General features: G+C 43.2%; 1 protein-coding gene across 1 annotated transcript in view; it reads left to right on the top strand.

Annotated features, from left to right (window-relative positions):
• The first annotated feature begins 1,066 nt into the window (after positions 1-1,066).
• Positions 1,067-21,728, top strand: part of KLKB1 (kallikrein B1) — a 74,267-nt gene continuing 53,605 nt past the window's right edge. Inside the window, exons 1-6 of the mRNA XM_044290670.1 lie at positions 1,067-1,144; positions 1,255-1,313; positions 2,090-2,249; positions 3,619-3,725; positions 18,057-18,216; positions 20,436-20,545. Coding sequence (XP_044146605.1) covers positions 1,256-1,313; positions 2,090-2,249; positions 3,619-3,725; positions 18,057-18,216; positions 20,436-20,545 — 595 coding nt within the window. The 5' untranslated portion in view covers positions 1,067-1,144; position 1,255. The remainder of the gene's footprint in view (positions 1,145-1,254; positions 1,314-2,089; positions 2,250-3,618; positions 3,726-18,056; positions 18,217-20,435; positions 20,546-21,728) is intronic.

Below are 21,728 nucleotides of genomic sequence, written 5' to 3' on the forward strand. Positions count from 1 at the left end.
GGATCAGAGGAAGGGCAAAATAATCAGTGACAACAGCACACACTTACTGCTGACACCCTCTCCACTCTGTCGGGGGCTCTACTTGTATAAGCGTTTAATACAACAGGTTCTGTAGACATCTATGTGGAATCAGCTGACAACAGTGTAAAAGAAGTGCGCTTCTTTTTGACGCTAAAATCGACCTGTAAGGCTGAGTTCATACTTGAGTTATTTTGTCAGTTTTAGCCCCGTGACTGCCCAAATAAGTGAAGTGTGCAGTGATTCTAAGAGCTATGCCTGTCATCTGCATGTCATACTGACTCAGTATTATTTTACTACCAAAGCAGACTCCCTATGCGTGTTACTGCAAGGCACAGTGTTCTACACCACTATACAAGGCACAGTGTTAAAATAAATTTTGCTCATCTCTAGTATACGTCAAACGGAGGCAAAAAACAAGATGTGGACCCACCCTCAATACCACTTTTCAGGGGTAAAGGGAATGAAAATCTCCTTCTAAAAATATACATTCCAATTCTTAGGCCTCCTGCACACGAATGTGTGCGTCCCGTGGTCAAGCTGCGTCCCATAAAATGTGGGCCGCAATACACGAACACCGTCCGTGGGGCAGCCGCAGTAGATCGCGGATCCATTCACTTTAATGGGTCTGCGATCCGGACGTTCCACAAAAAGATAGGACATTCCGCTCTTCCGTTCCGCACCATTCCGCATCTCCGGATTTGCGTATCCATTGAAGTGAATGGATCCGCATCCATGATACGGAATGCACACGGAACGGTGCCCGTGTATTGCGGATCCGCAAATGCGTGCCGCAATACGGCAACCGATCACACACGTTCATGTGCAGGAGGCCTTAGAAAAAAAGAAAAAAGATTCCACCAAATGTACCTGTTAAAGACGCCCAAGGGCATCTGTGTGCCATTAGCATTATGCAAGTAACAGAGCAGACAAGACTGCCTGTGTAACAGTTCTCAAATGCAGTGCAGTGTTTTTTTTTTTTAAGTAACTAGCCCTATTGCGAAACCGAGCATAGTTAAACTTTGGCTAAATACACAATTTTGTAACACAATTTAAACATGAAAAGCTTTGGGATCCAGTGAGATGCCCCAGACACAGCCCAAGGACAGAAATCTGCACAGATCAGGTACTTTATATACACCACCTCTGCTTGAAATGATTCTGTTTAATTCGGTAATATAGCATAAATGGATGAGGTTTGTAGAGAGTTTATGCATCCATTATACTCTATTGCAGGATGACATTGTATTACACTGTGGCAAGTCTTCTCCTGCTGTTTGACGTGGCTTGTGGAGGTAAAGTAACATTGAATGATATAGTGAATACTAACTAATCATATGAAAATGCTTTTATTATTGACCTTTTGCTTTTCGACTGTTAAAAAAGTGAGAGCAAATATGAAGCAAAGGGTTTTCTATTTTCTAGTTTTATATTAATAATGATTATTTATTGTTCGTTATAAAAATTAACAGTTCTGGAACTTTGATTCGCTTTGTTTTAAAGGGTTTTCTGAGATATTTTTACTGCTGACATATCAGGTCATTAGTATCTGATCGGTGGGGGTCTGACACCCAGGATCGGCGTTCGCAGTAGCCCACAGTCTTCTCTCAGCTCATCATGCTCAGCTGTGCATTTTATAGTGGCTGTGCTTGTGGGGCTGAGCTGCGCCTAGGCCATGTGATTAATGAACGTGACGTCACTGGCCTAGGGAAAGCCACGAGAGGGCTGTGGCGCCACTACGAGCGCCGGTGTCTTTGTAAACAGTTGATTGATGGGGGTCCCGGGTGTTGGACCCCCACTGATCAGATACTGATGACCTATGCTGAAAATAGGTAATCAGTAAAAAGATCTCGGAAAACCCTTTTAAACCATTCATGTGTTTTCTGTTCATGAATAAGAATATTCTTTTTCGTTTTGATGCAAAGGCTAAAACCCTATAAAGCTAGTCCTTCTCCCAGCTGAGAAATGGATGCAGTTGTATCAAGTGAAGACAATGCTGCACTAATGGCTACGATCTCTTTCATGTAGACTGTACATACCTGCAATAATACTGCTTGTTCCCTTATGCTAGATTGTGTACCTGGACTCGAACATGATGTGCTCCTTCAAGGAGGAGACCTGAGTACTGTGTTTGCTCCAGATGTTGAATATTGCCAGATGGTCTGTACCTTCAACCCACGTTGCTTGATGTTTACTTATCTAACAGAAAGCTGGCCAAATGAAAATGAAAGGTAAGACAACATGGCGCATAGACTGGAGTTGTTCTTATTTTGAACATTCCCTTTTCTTACAATTGCTTTAAAAAGATCGACATTATTACCAGTAGGCATGTACATAATAAGGTTAGGAATAGGAATTATAAACGTGCATTCAACAGACATGTTAACCTGTGTATAAAGATATGTTATATTACTATAGTCAATGAAAGTAGAGTATTCATCTTCTCATGTTAAAGGGGTTGTTCGGGAGTTCGATACCGATGACTTATCCTCAGGATAGGTCATCAGTAGCTGATTGGTGGGGGTCAGACTCCCAGCACCCTTGCCAATCAGCTGGTTAAAGAGGTCGGAAAGCTAATTTTCAAACATATGATTGGTGGGGTGCTGGGAGCTGGTCCCCCACAGTTCAGATGTTGCTGACCTGTCCTGAGGATAGGTCATTATTATTGAACTCCTGGAAAACCCTAAAACGAAGAGGTGGATCTTGGGGGTGGGAGGGGAGGTCACAATTGGTAATTATTATATTGAAATAAATAAATTCAGCCACACAAATCTGTATTCAGACTGTGTAGTGGGTGCAGTTAATAAAAACACATTGGTAAAACCACATGCAGTTTTGTCATGGTTTTCGATCCAGTTGCAGTTTTTATAGCTATAAAATTTTAAAGGCTTCGCCCAATATTAGGAATAAGTGGGGCACAGGAAGTGGTCAACATGTGACTGCTACAGCAGTGCACTGGCCTCAACTGTGTACTTCTGTAGCCAGAGATTGGCTGCAGTGGACACATGTTGTCAATGTGTTGTCAGCACTGCTAGCCTGTAAACAAAGACCGGCAAGAAGAACTGGAATGGCAGCACTGGAGCAGAGGGTGATCAACAATAGGTTTCACCTGTTAAAACTGCAACTACATCAAAAACTATGCATTTTTTTATAATGTATATTTTGATGTTGTTTTGACTGCACCTAATTGCACCATCCGAATACTCCCTAAGGCCTCATGCACACGGCCGTATGTATTTTGCAGTCTGTAAACGTAGTACCTTCAGTTTTTTTTTGCGGGTCCATTGAAATGAATAGTTCCGCATACGGTCTGCAAAAAAAAGGAACTGACACAGAAAGAAAATACGTTCGTGTGCATAAGCCCTAAGGTTGAGTGGTAACATGAGAATATGTACCCAGCTCTTCAGCTGTTAAAATGAAAATTAAAGCTAAAGTCTATTTGTCCACACAGTGAGGAAATAATACACGGGCGCATACACTGTACAATATAGTTTTATTTTCCGTTATTAAGTGTTCTCCATGTCAAATGTTGAACCAAATGGAAGTCATAGGACAGCTTTAAAACTACAGATACAAAAATATATATTTTTAATTCCTCAGGTTTGCTTGTTTTCTGAAGGACAGTGCAACATTACATTTACAAAAAGTATTGACACCAGGAACCATTTCAGGACATTCTTTGAAACACTGCACAAAAAAAATTTATGGTGAGAACTTTCCTTATTATATCCTACTAGCAATGTTCATATTAGTAAAGAGAATCACCCGTCATCTAGCTGGTGGATTTGCACCAATGAAATAGCCCACAGTGCGCAAGAATTCCAGCATGTAATCTCGCCTTTAACATTGACCAGTTTGAATTTCTGAGACATGCTCTAATATACCTTTCTTTCATCATGCCTCGTGATCTGCCTGGGTTCTGCTATGTGATGTGGTTAATTAGCGTACTAGTGCATTAATATTTTACACCAATTTCTGACTGGTTGTCTCTTTCACACATACTGTTTATTTTTTCCTTTTGTACCAGTGATAGTGAAAGTTTATATCATATTAGTGTCACTAATTTCGTCAGATATTTATATTTTGTTTGCATATGCTTGGGTTATATGTGTAAAATAATTTATGTTCAATACTAATAATACTAGAAAATTAGCTTGCATATGTCTGTCAGCAGCCGTTACCTTGATAAACTGTTGAGAGCACTAAATAAAGGAATGAGGAGAGCAGGAAAAACATACCTGTTGTGGAGGTTTATTATTATTAGGAGTATTGTGAATATGAAGTTTTATTCTGCCAGATTCTGCTCCTTCAGTGCACTGGAGGCAGAGTTTCATTATGAAGTGTTCTCTGCTCTCTGAATTAAACTACTTTACAGCTCCTCCTCTGAGTGACATTTGGAATACTTTGAGGGGACTCTTAAAGTGTACCTGCCATTTCACTACCAAAAATGAAATTCCTGACATATGTAATGCTGAAGGGAAGATATTCATGAAGCTGCATTTTTCAGCTAATTTTAACTTTTTGATGTCTGTATTCAGCCCTTAGCAACCATATTTCTCTGTGCACTTCCTGCGATGATCTTTGCCCTTCTTTGAGGCCATCCTGTATTTCCCTCATTTCCCATAAGCCCTTGCTCTCCTCACATGAACAAGCAGGGCCAATCAGAACACAGATAACTTCCCACAGTACCCAGAGCAGCGTGTATCCTCACATACAGCTAACCAGAGACAAGCCCTGGAATTACATTAAATCAGTAAGCATTTCTTTTAACCTGTTAATAGCCATCTGTCCCTCATACTCTTCCAGACTGACAGGGAGGGGACATGGAGCTACTTTAGCTGCTTATATCTCTGGTTTGGTACCAGCTAACATTCCAAGCTTTCAGACAATACCAAAATGACATAAATCTGGTCAGTACAGGGGAAGATATCACAGTAGTTATGCCCTCTCTGTGCCCATTTCAAAGTAGTTATGCCCTCACTGTGCCCCCATACCAGTAATAATGCCCTCTGTTTACCTTCATAGTAATAATGCCCACTCACTGCCCCGTAACAGTTATGCCCACCCACTTTACAAGAGTAAAGCTCTGTGTGCCCCTTCACAATAGTAATGCAATCTGTGCTCCCTTCAAAGTAGTAATGCCCATTGTGCACCTTCATAGTAGTAATGCCCATTGTGCCCCCTTCATAGTAATAATGCTCACTGTGCCTCCTTCACAGTAGTAATGCCCATTGTGCCCACTTCATAATTATAATGCCCATTGTATCCCATTAAAAGTAGTAATACCCATTATGCCCCCTCCATAGTAGTAATACCCATTGTGCCCCCTAATACTAGTAATGCCCTTTGTAGTAGTATTGCCCTCTGTGCCCCTTTGTACTAGTATTTCCCTCTTTGCCCCCTTTTAGTTGTAATGCCCTCTGTGCCCCTTTCTAGTAATAATGCCCTCTGTGCCCCCTTTGTAGTAGTAATGCCCTCTGTGCCCCCTTTGTAGTAGTAATGCCCTCATTGTCTACTCCATGGTAGAAATACCCTCTGTGCCCCCACCTTGGTAGAAATGCCCTGTTAAATAAAAAAAACACAGTACCTACTCACCTTGTCCCGTTCCTGAAGCTCACAGTCCTCTCTCCCCTACAGACACAGATTGCTCTGCAGCACTGTATGGGTGGAGCTTATGAAGATTTCTGGGCTGAAGACTCCGCCCACACAGGCTGGCAGCGCGATCTGTGTCTGCAGGCTGAATGGTGGAGCGGGGAGAAGTCTTCCTGCCTCACCATTTAGTGCTGGAGAGACAGAGCGCAGGGAGCTGAGTGACAGCACCACAGCTCCCTGTGCTCCAGCAATAAATGCTTCCACCTATATTGATGGAAATGCTCATTGCTTCTAGGCTCTGGCACCACCTGAGAGCCGGCACCCGGGGCGGGCTGCCCCCCCCCCACTGTCCTCAGCTCAGCTCCAGGCTGTCAGGGTTGAGCTCCTCCTTCCAGAGCTCATCCGTCTCTTGTTATAATACTGAGAAGATGGACTGCACATGGCAACACTGTGAGATGAGAGCTGCTGAATAGGAAAGTAGCATGCATTTGTGGGAGTTATTCGCAGGTAAAACTGAAAATGATCAAATTTTAAAGAAGAAAAGCACTTATGCAGCAGGGTGTACTATACCATTAGGGAATAAAAAATGAAATGGCAGTTATACTTTAATATTTTCTAGTTCTTGTTTGCAGGCACATGATATAGTACAGGTGGTGGACTATTCATATAGTACTGCAATTAATAGTCCCTGCCGGAGGTAACAGATTCCTCATTAGGACAACCCTTATCCATGTATCTTTTTTAACATAATATAAAGTCTGGACCTCAAACATCTCACTAGATAGGGGGGAGAGATGATGCAAAGAGAAACTGTCAATATGTATAACCATTCAAAGGTGCCTAGTAATATTACAGCATCTGCTATGCTCCTTATTGATAATAGCTGTTCATTAGGATTTCCAGAAACTGGGCCACTCGTCATCATTAATGAAGATGCAAGACTAAAAAGGGTTGACCGGACAGGAGTCTCTATGACACATGCCTTGCAAGGACCGGTCAGAAAGATAGCACACAGTAGATTTTTAAGCCACTATGTAACATATTAGCATCGGCCATTTGGGAATCTCTGGTGTTCTCATATGGTTTATCTTCATTTCTTTTGTATGCCTGTGAAGGCTCTCATTCTTCCAGGTTGTGGTACATCAGTAATAAGTCAGAGCAACTGAACTTTGTATATTTTTTCTTGAAGATACTTCGCTAGTTATCTAACTGGCTTTCTCAATTGCAATGAATTGTAATCAATAAACACTTTTATCTTGCAAAAAAAATATCTTGTAAATAAAGGTCTAACATGCTAAAATACACCTTTTTATACTAGATTTTACTTCACTAGTTTAAAGGTTACAATTCAGGATGGCTGTATATATAATGCCGCTGTAGAAAAGCACATCCCTCATTGACTAGCTTATCCATAGATCATACATTTCTATTGACTTGTATGTTTAACAAGGTTAATGATTAATATACTTTAACTCTGAAAGTAAACTCTTGCTCACTTATTACTTAACAAGGCAACTACTAAACCTACATCTTTGTCAAACAGTGATCATCTACTATATTAACATTAGCTTCCAAATCCAGCATGATCAGACCAGCAGTCACTTATGAAACTTTAGGAAACTAAACCTATTTGTTGATCTGCAGGATATGTTTGTCATGGAATTAGACCCCAGATTAATATACAAAAAAAGCCTTACCCAACTCAAAACCTTAAAGTTAATAAATTACTGCTGGTAACCATGAGAACCTACACATGGTCCTCACTCGTGTTGAGAGAATTAAAATGAAACAAATTGAATTTGATCAGAATTTCAGAAAAATTTGATTTGCCACAAATCTGAATTTCCTCACGCTTCATAGTAACAAATCATTTTTTTCCTAAAACGGTGGATACATGTGTTACAAAGTGAAAGGAAGAAGCACAGAATTGTGATATAACCCATAATGCCGGACAGCCAGCCAATCAGCAGATAGCCATTCCCTGTGATGTCACAGCTCTATAAAAGCCTTATCCCACCCGGTCTTTGATGTCTTACCATGAGCTGAGCATAGGGACAGAAGTGCTCTGTGCTAGGAACAGTGGTTAACAAAGTTTTTAATTGTAGGATATTGGATAGGGACAGTGTAGGGAGATCGTAGGGAGAGTTTTTGCACACTGTAGGGAGAGCATAGGGAGACTACAGGGACAGTGCAGGCTCAGTGTAATCACCATGTGTATCTTGTTCATCTGCTGCGCCATTCATTCTTAACCTCTTAACAGTTACGTTAAAATCCTCCCAAAAATGTCACTTTTTTATTGGAGATTTTTAACCACCTCCCGACCGCCTAACGCAGGGATGCGTCCTGCGGGCGGCCAGTTTATTCCTCTTTCGCGCATCTACGCGTCATCTTGCGAGACGCGAGATGACGTGCATATCCGGCTCGCACATGTGCAGTGCGGGTCGGCAAAAGGCGCACAAGGAGCTGGTCACCAGCCTTCCAGCCAATGATCAGTGCTGGCAGGTTGGTGACTTTTAAAATAACGAACCACCAGCCATATAACACATTATATTTATAAATATAATGTGTTAAATGGCTTCTGTGCTCTCTGCTGGGTCCTTTTAGTTGGTTGGTCCCAGCAGAGAGCACAGATCACAGTGAGTACACCAAGCACAACATATTTAGCCCCAGATCACCCCCCATCACCCCAATTAACCCCTTGATCACCCCTGTCAATCACTAGTGAAAGGGAAAAAAGTGATCAGTGTAAACTGTCACTTTTTTTTTTCACCAGTATTGACTGTTAGGTTTAGGTTGGTTTAGGCCCCTTTGGTAGGTAGTTAGCTTCAGTTAGCGCCCAGCCCACCGCACCGCAGTCACTGATTCGCTGATTAGCGTATCGCTAATCAGCATTGGTACTTTATAGTATCTGTAAGTGATCAGAACTGATCACAGTCAGATCTATAATAGTATTAGTGTCACCTTAGCTCGCCCTCCACCCAAAACGCAGTGTTTGCCCGATCAAGCCTGATCGGTCGCCCACACGTGCGTTCACCCATGCCCGCCCCGCCGCAGTGACAACATTTGTATTTTTTTTTTTATCACTGCACAATCACTACACAAGAGCTGCGGCTATAAAAAAAATCAGTTTTGATATTTTTTATCAATCGCAGCAGCTTCCTGTACTTCACTAGCCTCCCATTTGTAAGACAGGCTTGCTTTTTTCTTGGGTAGTCTCAGGGAATACCCCCTAAATTTAGTTGACCAAATGGCAAGGAAGGGGTATTCTTCTGAAGAGGCCTACAGGCTTCTGACCCAGTTGTATGAGGAATGTGAACCCTCATCTGACGAATCCAGCGGGTCAGAATACGAACCTGTAGAAAGCAGTGGCAGTCTGACCCAAAGTTCGGACGATGAGGTTGAGGTCCCTGATACCACCAGGCGTACCCGTCCCCGTGTTGCTAGACCACAGGTTGCGCTGGATCCGCTTCAAGGGCAGCAGAGTGGGGCTGGCGCTGTCAGATTACGCTGTGAGGCATACACCAGCAGCGCAGCCCATCCTGGACCTAGTACCAGCACTTCCGTACAACATGGTGAAGTGGCGAGCACCAAAAGGGCAGTTGAAGCTGGTACTGTGGCACGTGCAGTAGTTCCCCCATCGCAGCCACCGCACAGACAGGGCTGTAGAGTCCCTAGAGTCCCTGAGGTGCTGGCAAACCATGATTGGCAGCCCTCATCTTCAGCCGCACCAGTAGTTCCCCCTTTCACCGCCCTGTCTGGAGTTCGGGTTGAGACAGCTCAGATCAGATCGGCACTGTTTTTTTTTTAGCTGTTCTTCACTGCGGAGCTCTTTGACTTGGTCGTGGCAGAAACAAACTGGTATGCCACTCAATTTATAGCCGCCAACCCGGGAAGCTTTTATGCCCAGTCTTTCCGGTGGAAACCCGTCCAAGTTTCCCAATTTAAGACTTTTCTGGGCCTTCTCCTCAACATGGGCCTAACAAAAAAGCATGAATTGCGGTCATATTGGTCCACAAACCCAATTCATCACATGCCCATGTTCTCTGCTGCCATGTCCAGGACACGATTTGAGACCACCTGTCACGAGGGTGTCAAGAGCCACGTCTGACTCCGTTATACCCGGGGTCAGGAAGTCGCAGCGGGTGGCTGCGCGCTCTATGTCTAAAGATCACGTTGTTTCTTAGTGATTGTTTTCTGTGTTTGCCTTGCAATCCTTTTTGTCTCACTCAGGGATCCGTAGCTTCTCCTCCTCAGCTGTTTCTTGTCTGCCACTCCCAACCTCCTTATATTCTCCTCTCACACTTCTCTAGTTGCCAGTTATAGAGCTTCCTGCCTGGACTTCTATACTGACCCACTGGAGCTGTGAATCCTGGTTGTTGTTCCAGAGTACCCTCCGGATCCCTGTTGGGCTTTTTGTTGTCTCTTGTTGTCGCCCACCTGGGATTATATGTTTAGTCTGTATTGTCTGTCCTCCCCTTGGTGTTTTCCTTTAGAGCTAGTGGTGCGGACTAGTGTTCCCACCGCCCTGTTCACTATCTAGGGCTCATCTTAGGGAAAGCCAGGGATTTAGGCACGTGATCGGCGTACGGGTGAGGAACCCGTCTAGGGACGTCAGGGCAGCCAGGTGCCAGCCGCAAGGTGAGTCAGGGGTCACCACCTTTCCTCTCACTTGGGCAGGGCCTTCCTCTTTCCCTCCCTCTGTGTCACGTATGTGATAGTCACGCCGATCGTGATACCACCCTGCGTTTCCTGCACTTTAGTGATAACAGCACCTCTCATCCCAGAGGCCATCCAGCTTTTGACCGGCTCCACCAAATTTGCAGATTTGTATACCCCTGAGCAAAACATCTGCATAGATGAGTCCCTGATACATTTTACCGGGCGCCTTGGCTTCAAACAATACATCCCAAACAAGCGCGCCCGGTATGGGGTCAAATTGTATAAGCTCTGTGAAAGAGCCACAGGCTATATGCACAAATTTCATGTCTATGAGGGTAAAGATCAGACCCTGGAGCCGGTCGGTTGCCATGACTACCTGGGGAGCAGTGGGAAGACAGTCTGGGACTTGGTGTCACCCTTATTTGGCAAGGGAACCACCTTTATGTGGACAATTTCTACACAAGTGTGCCCCTCTTCAGGCATTTGTTTCTAGAACAGATTGGCTGCTGTGGCACCACGCGACTTGGTCGCCGGGGCTTCCCCCAATGGCTCGTTACCACCCGTCTTGCAAGGGGGGAGAGGGCTGCCTTGTGTAACGAAGAACTGCTCGCGGTGAAATGGAGAGACAAGCGTGATGTTTACATGCTCTCCTCCATTCACGCAGACACGACAATCCAAATTGAACGGGCAACCAGTGTCATTGAAAAGCCCCTCTCGGTCCACGACTATAATTTGCTCATGGGAGGGGTGGACTTCAATGACCAGATGTTGGCTCCTTATTTACTCTCCCACAGGACCAGACACTGGTATAAGAAGGTGTCTGTTTACCTAATTCAATTGGCTATGTACAATAGTTTTGTTCTCTACAGTAAGGCTGGGAAAACAGGATCCTTCCTCAAATTTCAGGAAGAGATCACCGAGAACCTCCTGTATTCAGGAGGTTCTGTGGCCCCAACCACTAGTGTAGTGAGCCATCTACACGAGCGTCATTTCCCCAATGTCGTTGCTGGTACCTCAAACCAAGCGTCACCCCAAGCGTCAAAAAGATGTTGTGTCTGTAGCAGAAGTGGAATAAGGTGTGACACCCGCTATTTCTGTCCTGACTGCCCTGACCACCATGCCCTATGCTTAGGGGAGTGTTTCCAGAAGTACCACACACAGGTACACTTAGTATAGGGATTGCGTGACACAGGACAGGCACACAGGGGTCTTAGGGCCCTTTCACACAGAGCTGCTGCAAACCTCTCCTTTCACCTGGGACAAAGTGCATAATATACTTCGCCAAATCTCTGGGCGATTTGCGCTTTGCACATTGTCCCATGGGGAAGGAGAGGTTTGTCCTCTAAAGGTAAAAAAAAAAAAAATCACAGGTAAGCAAAAAAGTTAATGTTCCAAAAGTTCAATAAAGTTTATAAAAGTTAATGTTCTGTTTCAAATGTTATATAAAGTTAATGTTAATAAATTTATTGCGTTGCTGCCTGTTTTTTTTTTTTTCTTTTACCTTCTAGGTGGACCAAGCGATCAACCAGCTGCAGCACTGATGTGCATTCTGACAGAAGCATTGTGCTGCTGTCAGATTACACAAAAGTCGGTGTATGCGGCGCTGCAAGACGAGATTTCTCCTCTGCAGTAAAGAAGATACGTTTGCCGAGGCTTATGAGCTGAGGGGCAGTGTTCATATGCTTTGGTAAACACTTTGTATATAAAAAAATAAAAATAAAATTCCGGCAGGGATTTATTTATCCATATCGATTGATGTGAATGGAGAAATCGGGTTTGCCAGGGCATACGAGCTGAGTGGGTTTGGATGTTGGGCAGAGCTCCTATGTCCTGGCAGACGCCTTTCCCCTCCTTTTTTTTTTTTTGCACATTTTTTGGCAGAGATTTTTTCATCCACATTGATCGATGCGAATGAAGAAATCTGTGCCGTTCATTTTTTCTTTCAGCCCAGAGGCTGAACAGAAAAAAAAAATCTCATTACCCGTATGCTCAATATAAGGAGAAGAGCAGAAACTCCTAATACTGGCCATACATGTAATGACTGTGGAGACCCTCAAATGCCAGGGCAGTACAAACACCCCACAAATGACCCCATTTTGGAAAGAAGACACCCCAAGGTATTTGCTGAGGGGCATATTGAGTCCATGAAAGATTGAACTTTCTGTCCCAAGTTAGCGGAAAGGGAGAAAAAAAATAAAAAATAAAAAATTTCCTTTGTGAGAGGCATAAAAAAAATGGGAAAAGTTGTATATAAAAAAAATGTATAAAAAAAATGTATAAAAAAAATGGGAAAAGTTGTCTTTTACAGAGATATTTATCTCACCCAGCATGGGTATATGTAAAAATACACCCCAAAACACATTGCCCTACTTCTTTGGTGATACCACATGTGTGACTCTTTTTTGCAGCCTAGGTGCGCAAAGGGGCCCAAATTCCAATGAGTACCTTTACGATTTTACAGGGCATTTTTTACACATTTGGATTCCAAACTACTTCTCACGCTTTAGGTCCCCTAAAATGCCAGGGCAGTATAAATACCCCATAAGTGACCCCATTTTGGAAAGAAGACACCCCAAGGTATTTCAGGGTTAATGTGTGTCTGAAGTCAATCTTGTTGGCGCACAACTCAGGGAACACTATTGCATCTTAACCCCTTAGTGACATCATTAATTTTAGCCTTAAGGACCAATAATATTTTCCCCCATTGTGTTCTAGCAGTCATAACTTTTATTTTTTTTCTAATATTTTTATTTTGTGGGATTAATTGTAGGTTTTTTTAGGAACCATTTTGGGGTAATAGAGTTGTAGTTTTGCAACAGCTGGAGGGCCGCAGGTTGAGCATGCCTGCTCTAGAGGATTCTCTATGGGGTATCAAAAATCACATAATAGTGAAGTACCTCCAATGCATTTAAAATAAAGTGGTTTTATTATACTCACAAGCATGTTAAAATTGCCAGCAAATCATAAAATTCAGTACGCATCACAGCCCACAGTGTTGCCCTCCAGTGGAGCAGACAACAAAACCAGAGGAACACACAAGTTAGCGATTCCCCCTCTGGAGCAGTATTATAGCAGTAGGGGGCAATTTAAATACTGGGGACAATGTGTGGGCATTTTAAATCCAGGGGACATTATGCGTTCTTATTACTACTGGGGGCTCTATAGGAGGAACTTATAGATCCACATTATTTCTACTAAGAACACTATAGGGGCCTTACTACTGAGGGGTCTGTAGAGAGCTTTATTACCACTGGGGGGACAATAGGGCGCCTTATTTCTACTGGGGGCTCTGTGCGGGTATTATTCATACTGGCGGGCTCTTCCACTAATGGAGGCACTCTTGGGGAGCGTTATAATGGTTGGGGGCACTGTAGAGGGCAGTATTACTAATGAGGGCACTCTTGTGGAGCATTATCACTGTTGGGTCCAGTAGTGGGCAGTATTACTAATGAGAGAATTCTAGAAGGGAATTACTATTGGTGGGACTATGAGGAGCACTATTACTATGGGGAAGATTATCTGTATGGCACTCATTTTTCTTCAGGATAGTATTTGTGGGTAGATAAAAGTAATGAAGCTAATATGTCTAGTGTGTCACACTCTTCAGAGACGAGGCGGCTGAGAAAAGTTGTACGGACTGAATGGAAAAGATGATGACAGAGAAGATTTACATCAGAGGAGACGTCACCTAGGAGGCCCTGGATGTGAGAGGTATGTGCTGCTGTACAGAAAGTACAGCAAAATGTCTTCAGTGCTAGTGTTTGCAGGGGACGTGGGGGATGCGGTTGTTCAACTTAGAGAATTGGGCCATATGCTTTGGTGCTTGGGCCCCGGATCTTTTGAGACCCTAGCAACGCCCCTGGCAAACGGAATCACACAGGGGAGGAACTGCTCTGCGTATTTCATGGAACTATGGTGACCAACAACGGGAAAAACATGGTTTCGGCGCTGCGTCAAGGAGGGTTGAGCCATGCACCCTGCATGGTGCACGTGTTCAATTTGGTTGTCAAGTGTTTCCTGAAGTCTTCCACCCATCTGCAAGACATCCTAAAAATGGCCAGGAAACTTTGCATGCACTTCAGCCACTCGTACACCGCCAAGCATACGCTCCTTGAGCTACAGCGGCAGAACGGCATTCCCCAACATAGGCTGATATGCCGCGTTTCCACCCGTTTTAATTCTACCCTCCATATGTTGGACCGACTGTAAAAACAGAAAGGCCATAAACGATTTCTTGATGATACAGGCGGACAGATGAACTCCCCTGTGTAACTTCGATGTCAGCCAGTGGCAGCTCAAGCGTGACACCTGCCGTTTGTTTAGACCCTTTGAGGATGCTATGTTACTTGTCAGTCACCAGGACTACAGGATGAACAACGTTATTCCACTGCTTCATATCCTGGAACAGAAGCTGGTACATCTGGCTGGTCTCGAGACTGCAGATGTGGCACCTACATCTGCATGTCATACTGACTCACAGTATTGTTTCACTACCACAGCAGGCTCTTTATGCGTGTTACTACCAGGCACAGTGTTCTACACCACTATAACGGCTCTCTGAAGCCATGAAATAGCCATTTTTTAACCCAATTCGCCACAAATAAATTCGGATCAAACCAATTTTTTTCGAAAAATTTGGCGAATCGGCCGAGTCAACTTTTTTAGAAAATTCGCTCATCTCTAATCACAACGCATGAGATTTTGCTTGGGATCTTCAAGCAAGATGGTCATGGTGGCCTCTTCGCGCTCAAATGGATAAGGTAAGTATGATTTTTGTTACTGTCATTTCAGAAAAAATAGATTCGTTACCACAAAGCACAAGGAAATTCGGCTTCTCTGCAAATCAAATTTTTCCTTAAGTTCGGATCGAAGTCCACTTAATGAACTTCGATTCACCTAACATTAGTCATCAATATCAGGAGCCTGGAAAATCCCCTTAAAATTCATGTCCTAATAGATTTGTCCATATAGTGTATTTGTACAAAATGGTTACTAAATATAACGATTGTATATTTTACCAGCTATTTGGATATTAAGTTACACATTGTCACGTCCCTTATATATTTCTCATTTTATAAATTCTACGAAGCCTGATACCATTTTAGCTAAGCATTATTTTTGATACTGCCATTCTTTGGTAGATTATAAGATATCTGTAAGAAACTGACAATTGATGTAATTCCATTCTATTGTAGGATGTGTAGAGTATTCTCTATTAACCTATGTAAGCTCTTTGTGGTTTAATTTACTATGCCCCATGATAAGGGTAACACAGCGCATAACAGGGTTTGGCTGGCAGTAGTGGTTTGCACAGTTTCAAGAATATATTTCAAGAATATATTTCTCCTAGCAGACACAATGGTCACATTCTGCCTGATACTTTACCATTTTAGTTTCAGGCTTTAGTATGTCTTTTGTTTCTTGCATTTATTTGTTATGGCTGAACAAAGTTTAATGCTAGATATCTTTTTAGTTACATCTAATCTTTAAAAAACAGGAATATTGTCATTCATATTCAATATTGACACTGTTGCCCCCCTCACACATAACAAAATCCGGAAAATCAACAGACAGCCCTGGCACACCAACCTGACCAAGAAACTCAGACAAGCTTCCAGGGCTGCTGAGCGACGATGGAAAAAATCCCCTTCTATAGATCATCTCACTGCATACAAGCAATCCCTTCTCATATTCAAATCCTCACTCGCTGATGCAAAACAGGCCTACTTCTCATCTCTCATATCTTCCCTGTCACACAGCCCTAAACAACTTTTTAGCACTTATAACTCCCTTCTCCGCCCCCCAGCGCCCCCACCCTCTCCTCTCTTCTCAGCTGAGGACTTTGCCAAATATTTCAAACAAAAGATAGTCCACATCAGAGAAAGCTTTACTACACAGTCCCCACAGACCCTCTACACATCTGCTCGGTCCTCTCCCCCTAAAACCCGCTTCTCCACCATTACAGAAGAAAAACTCTCCACTCTACTCTCCAGATCACATCTCACCACCTGTGCACTTGACCCGATCCCATCCCACCTCATCCCTAACCTCACCCCAGTGTTTATCCCAGCCCTAACTCATCTCTTCAATCTATCACTAAACTCTGGTGTCTTCCCCTCTGCTTTTAAACATGCTACCATTACACCCATCCTCAAAAAGCCTTCACTTGACCCATCTTCCTTGTCCAGTTATCGCCCCATATCACTTCTTCCATATGCCTCAAAGCTACTTGAACAACATGTCCATTCTGAACTGTCCTCCCACCTCTCCTCTTGCTCCCTCTTTGACCGCCTACAATCCGGCTTCCGAACCCACCACTCGACCGAGACTGCCCTTACCAAAGTCACCAATGACCTACTGACAGCCAAAACCAAGAAACAATACTCTGTCCTCCTTCTCCTTGACCTGTCCTCTGCCTTCGACACTGTTGACCACACCCTTCTGTTGCAAACTCTCTCATCTCTTGGCATCACTGACCTGGCTCTCTCCTGGATCACATCATACCTCACAGACCGGACGTTTAGCGTCTCCCACTCCCGCACCACCTCCTCGTCTCATGCCCTCTCTGTTGGTGTCCCGCAAGGCTCTGTCCTAGGACCCCTGCTCTTCTCAATCTACACTTTTGGCCTGGGACAGCTCATAGAGTCCCATGGCTTTCAGTATCACTCCTATGCTGATGACACACAAATCTACCTTTCTGGTCCAGACATCACCACCTTACTATCAAGAATCCCACAATGTCTATCTTCTATATCATCCTTCTTCACCTCTCGCTTTCTTAAACTTAACATGGATAAGACAGAATTCATAATCTTTCCCCCATCTTGTTCAACCCCCCCAACAGACCTATCTATCACGATCAATGGCTGCACATTATCCCCAGTCAAAAAAGCCTGCTGCCTTGGAGTGACCTTAGATTCTGCCCTTTCCTTCCGACCGCACATCCAAGCCCTTTCCACCACCTGCCGCCTCCAACTCAAAAACATCTCCCGCATCCGTGCTTTCCTTAACTTTGAATCTGCGAAAATGCTCGTACATGCCCTCATTATCTCCCGCCTAGACTACTGCAACATTCTCCTCTGTGGCCTTCCATCTAGCACCCTCGCACCCCTCCAATCTATCCTCAACTCCGCTGCCCGACTAATCCACCTCTCACCTTATTACTCCTCTGCCTCTCCCCTCTGCCAATCCCTTCACTGGCTCCCCATTGCCCAACGAATCCACTTCAAAGTACTGACAAACACATACAAGGCCGTCCATAACCTGTCCCCTCCCTACATCTCTGAGCTACTTTCCCGATACATCCCCACACGCACTCTCCGATCCTCACAAGACCTCCTTCTCTCCTCTCCTCTTATCGCCTCTTCCCACAATCGACTCCAAGATTTCTCCCGTGCATCCCCCATACTCTGGAACTCGCTACCCCAACATACCAGACTCTCACCTACAGTGGAATCCTACAAAAGAAACCTGAAAACCCACCTCTTCAGACAAGCCTACAACCAATGACCCTGCTGCCTCTATACCGCCATGACCAACTCAACCCACACCTACTGTGTCCTTCTCCCATACCATGTAGATTGTAAGCCCTCACGGGCAGGGCCCTCTCTCCTTCTGTACCAGTTTGTAACTCATCTTGTTTATGATTAGTACAATTGTCTGTTATGTATGTGCACCGCTTATCATATGTACAGCGCTATGGAATGAATGGCGCTTAAATAATAAATAATAATAATAATTCATTTGCATGTACATACGTAATTAAACTGATGTCTTAAATTTTCTAGTCTGTAGGGATAAGATTTTTTCTAATCTTGACATGATTGGAACAACATACAACATTTCTAGAGTAAGCAGTGCAGAGGAATGCAGAGAACGCTGCACCAATAGTGAACACTGCCAGTTCTTTACCTATGTTACAGAGAAATACCACAGCACTCAACACCGGTAAGTGACATGGCTGAGGTTACAGATATGAATGAAAAGGGTTTTGAATATTGCCATAATCAGTACCCAGAAAACGGTTACTGCAAAAAGGTTCATCGCTCTGATGTAAAATTGTTAACTGGAATTTTGAGATTTATTTGTGTTTGCCTACTTAAAAGTACTGTATGGATAGGTCAGGGTTAACGTGACTCAGCCCCTTTTAGGTTGCTAGAAGATAGACCTGTGCCCACCAATAGTTATTAGAAAGAGTCTAGCTATGCATCCTCTGTCCTAGGCCTGAGTTGAAAAGTACTACAGGGTGGGGCATTTATATGGATACACCTTAATAAAATGGGAATGGTTGGTGATATTAACTTCCTGTTTGTGGCACATTAGTATATGTGAGGGGGGAAACTTTTCAAGATGGGTGGTGACCATGGCGGCCATTTTGAAGTCGGCCATTTTGAATCCAACTTTTGTTTTTTCAATAGCAAGAGGGTCATGTGACACATCAAAATTATTGAGAATTTCACAAGAAAAACAATGGTGTGCTTGGTTTTAACGTAACTTTATTTTTCATGAGTTATTTACAAGTTTCTGACCACTTATAAAATGTGTTCAATGTGCTGCCCATTGTGTTGGATTGTCAATGCAACCCTCTTCTCCCACTCTTCATACACTGATGATGTGTTTCCCTCTTTATGCACTGAAGCTGGCACGTTGCCTGAGTTTTTCCAGCAAGATGGTGCACCACTACATTATGGGTGTCAGGTCCGAGCATTCCTAGATGAACAGTTTCCTGGAAAGTGGATTGGTCGTCGTGGGCCAGTTGAATGGCCCCCAAGGTCTCCCGATCTGCCCCCCTTAGACTTTTATCTTTGGGGTCATCTGAAGGCAATTGTCTATGCTGTGAAGATACGAGATGTGCAGCACCTGAAACTACGGATACTGGAAGCCTGTGCTAGCATTTCTCCTGCGGTGTTGCTATCAGTGTGCGAAGAGTGGGAGAAGAGGGTTGCATTGACAATCCAACACAATGGGCAGCACATTGAACACATTTTATAAGTGGTCATAAACTTGTAAATAACTCATGAAAGAATAAAGTTACGTTAAAACCAAGCACACCATTGTTGTTCTTGTGAAATTCCCAATAAGTTTGATGTGTCACGTGACCCTCTTCCTATTGAAAAAACAAAAGTTGGATTCAAAATGGCCGACTTCAAAATGGCCACCATGGTCACCACCCATCTTGGAAAGTTTCCCCCCTCACATATACTAATGTGCCACAAACAGGAAGTTAATATCACCAACCATTCCCATTTTATTAAGGTGTATCCATATAAATGGCCCACCCTGTATAATCTCTACAGTTGCAGCTTTATTCAAAGTTTCAAAGTGCTCCAGAAAGAAAGAGAAGGAGGAATAGATGGTCTAGAACCTGCAAGGCAGTGCTCTTGAGTCAGTCAGCCAGGCACTGTTCTCATTTAAGGTTAATGTAGACTTTGTTGCTTTGAGAGGGAATATTGCCAGCACACCCATCCACACTTTGAGATGTTCTGGGCAATCATATCTTAAATCTGTGCCCCTCATCCTAGGAATTATAGGATGCTTACAAAAACCTCATTACCAGACTAAGGTTCCGCAGAGAGACTTTAGAAAGACAGAGAGAAGTACCACAAACCCTATCATTGCTATTCACCCATATATTGCTATTGGGGAAGGGTAACACTGTGTTATATGCCTTGGAACTGTGGATGAACTACTATTTCTATTCTGCACTTTATTAAAGAGAGACCTATTTATTTTCACCAAATGGCCTTGCCACAATGACCCCAACATAATTTGCCGGCTATTGCATCTGCATTTACATTACTGCCTTGCACCCTGCCAGAACACTTAACACCAAGGGAACCCCAGTCACCATCAGGCAGGATCATGGTGTGCCCAGAGGGAAAAAATGTTGCACCCTTCTGTCACTGAACAGCCCCAGAGGATATCTGTGTGAGGACTGACACTGTGATTTATGCATCAGGGCTCCTACCACTCCGATCTTCACCTTGCTCCTCTCTGGCTGCTGTTGCACATAGTCTAGAAAACTTTCCACCCCCATGGTCAGTATTAGTTTATCACAAATAGTAATGATATCCATTTATTTGTTCTGCTTATGATAACTGTAATATTAATATTTTCATACTAATTGCTAATTTTCATAATAATGTCTCATGCCATTATTTCTCCAGGAACATCTGTTACTTCAAATACTCTGGCAAAGGGATGCCAACGAGAATAAGGAAACTTTCCAATGTCATGGCCGGATTCTCATTAAAGCCTTGTGGAAAGTCTTCATTAGGTAAATAAATATTATACACAATGTGGGCAATCCTGTTAGATAAAACTGTGAGAGGGAGGATATATTTCTTTAGAAATGCAATGAAATGGTTTCCAGGTGTAAATATAAAGGAAAAACTACTATTGTGATTACCAAGGTGAAATAAATTATGTATGATCTGTAAGCAAAGTGGCTGTTTAAAAGCATCATGTCTAGGGATGAGCGAATTGACTTCAGATTAAAAATTTGAAGTCGATTTGCATAAAACTTTGCAGGTGCTCTGTACTGTATTAGAATGTATGGGCTCCTATGAGCCGAAGTTATTGCTTCGCGAAGTCTGGCGAGACTTTGCGTAATAACTTCATAAATTTATTTTCCAGTTCCAAATGGTACCTTGGAACCAAACCCGAGTTCGGTATATGTTTTTTTTATAGTAGAAATGAATTTATTACGCAAAGTCTCGCGAGACTTCGCGAAGCAATAACTTGGGCTCATTGGAACCAATATATTCTAATACTGTACGGATCTCCTGCTCCGTACAATATTAGAACAAAGTTTTATGCAAATCGACTTCAGAAGTTTCATCTGAAGTCAATTCGCTCATCCCTAATCATGTCTTTGGTTACTCATACTTTGCATTCAGAAAGTGTTCAAACCCTTTCACTTTTTTCACATTTTTTTTATGTGTCCTTGTGTTAAAATATAAAAAAATAAATAAATCAAGTTTTCCCTCATCAGTCTGCACAGAATGTTTCAAATTTCAAATTTTTTGAAAAACTAAAATCTTGCATTGAGGCTTGGACTGACCCAGAGGGGAAACAGGTGATACAACCAACCAGCCATATAAAAAACTGAGTAGATTATTTAAGAGATTACCTAGTATTATTGCAGATCCATCGGGTGGCAGAGAAGACTTCTTAGCACAGAGGTAGGCTAGCCAGCATCCTCTTTCCACAGGGACCTACCTCCTCAGAATCACTGCAGGGACCCCATAATTAAGCATCTTGCTGTTGTCTTTGCAAGCATCCGTACAGTGGACCCCCAGAATAAATTTTACTGGTGGGCCCTAGACATCCCAGTCCGACACTGCTTGCATTGACATAAGTATTCAGGACTTAGTTGAAGCACCTCTGCCAGCTATTACAGCCTCTAGTCTTCTTGGGTATGATGCTACAAGGTTTGTACACCTGGATTTGGCATTTTC

Source organism: Bufo gargarizans, chromosome 1 (genome assembly GCF_014858855.1).
Source record: "Bufo gargarizans isolate SCDJY-AF-19 chromosome 1, ASM1485885v1, whole genome shotgun sequence".
Lineage (NCBI taxonomy): Eukaryota > Metazoa > Chordata > Amphibia > Anura > Bufonidae > Bufo > Bufo gargarizans.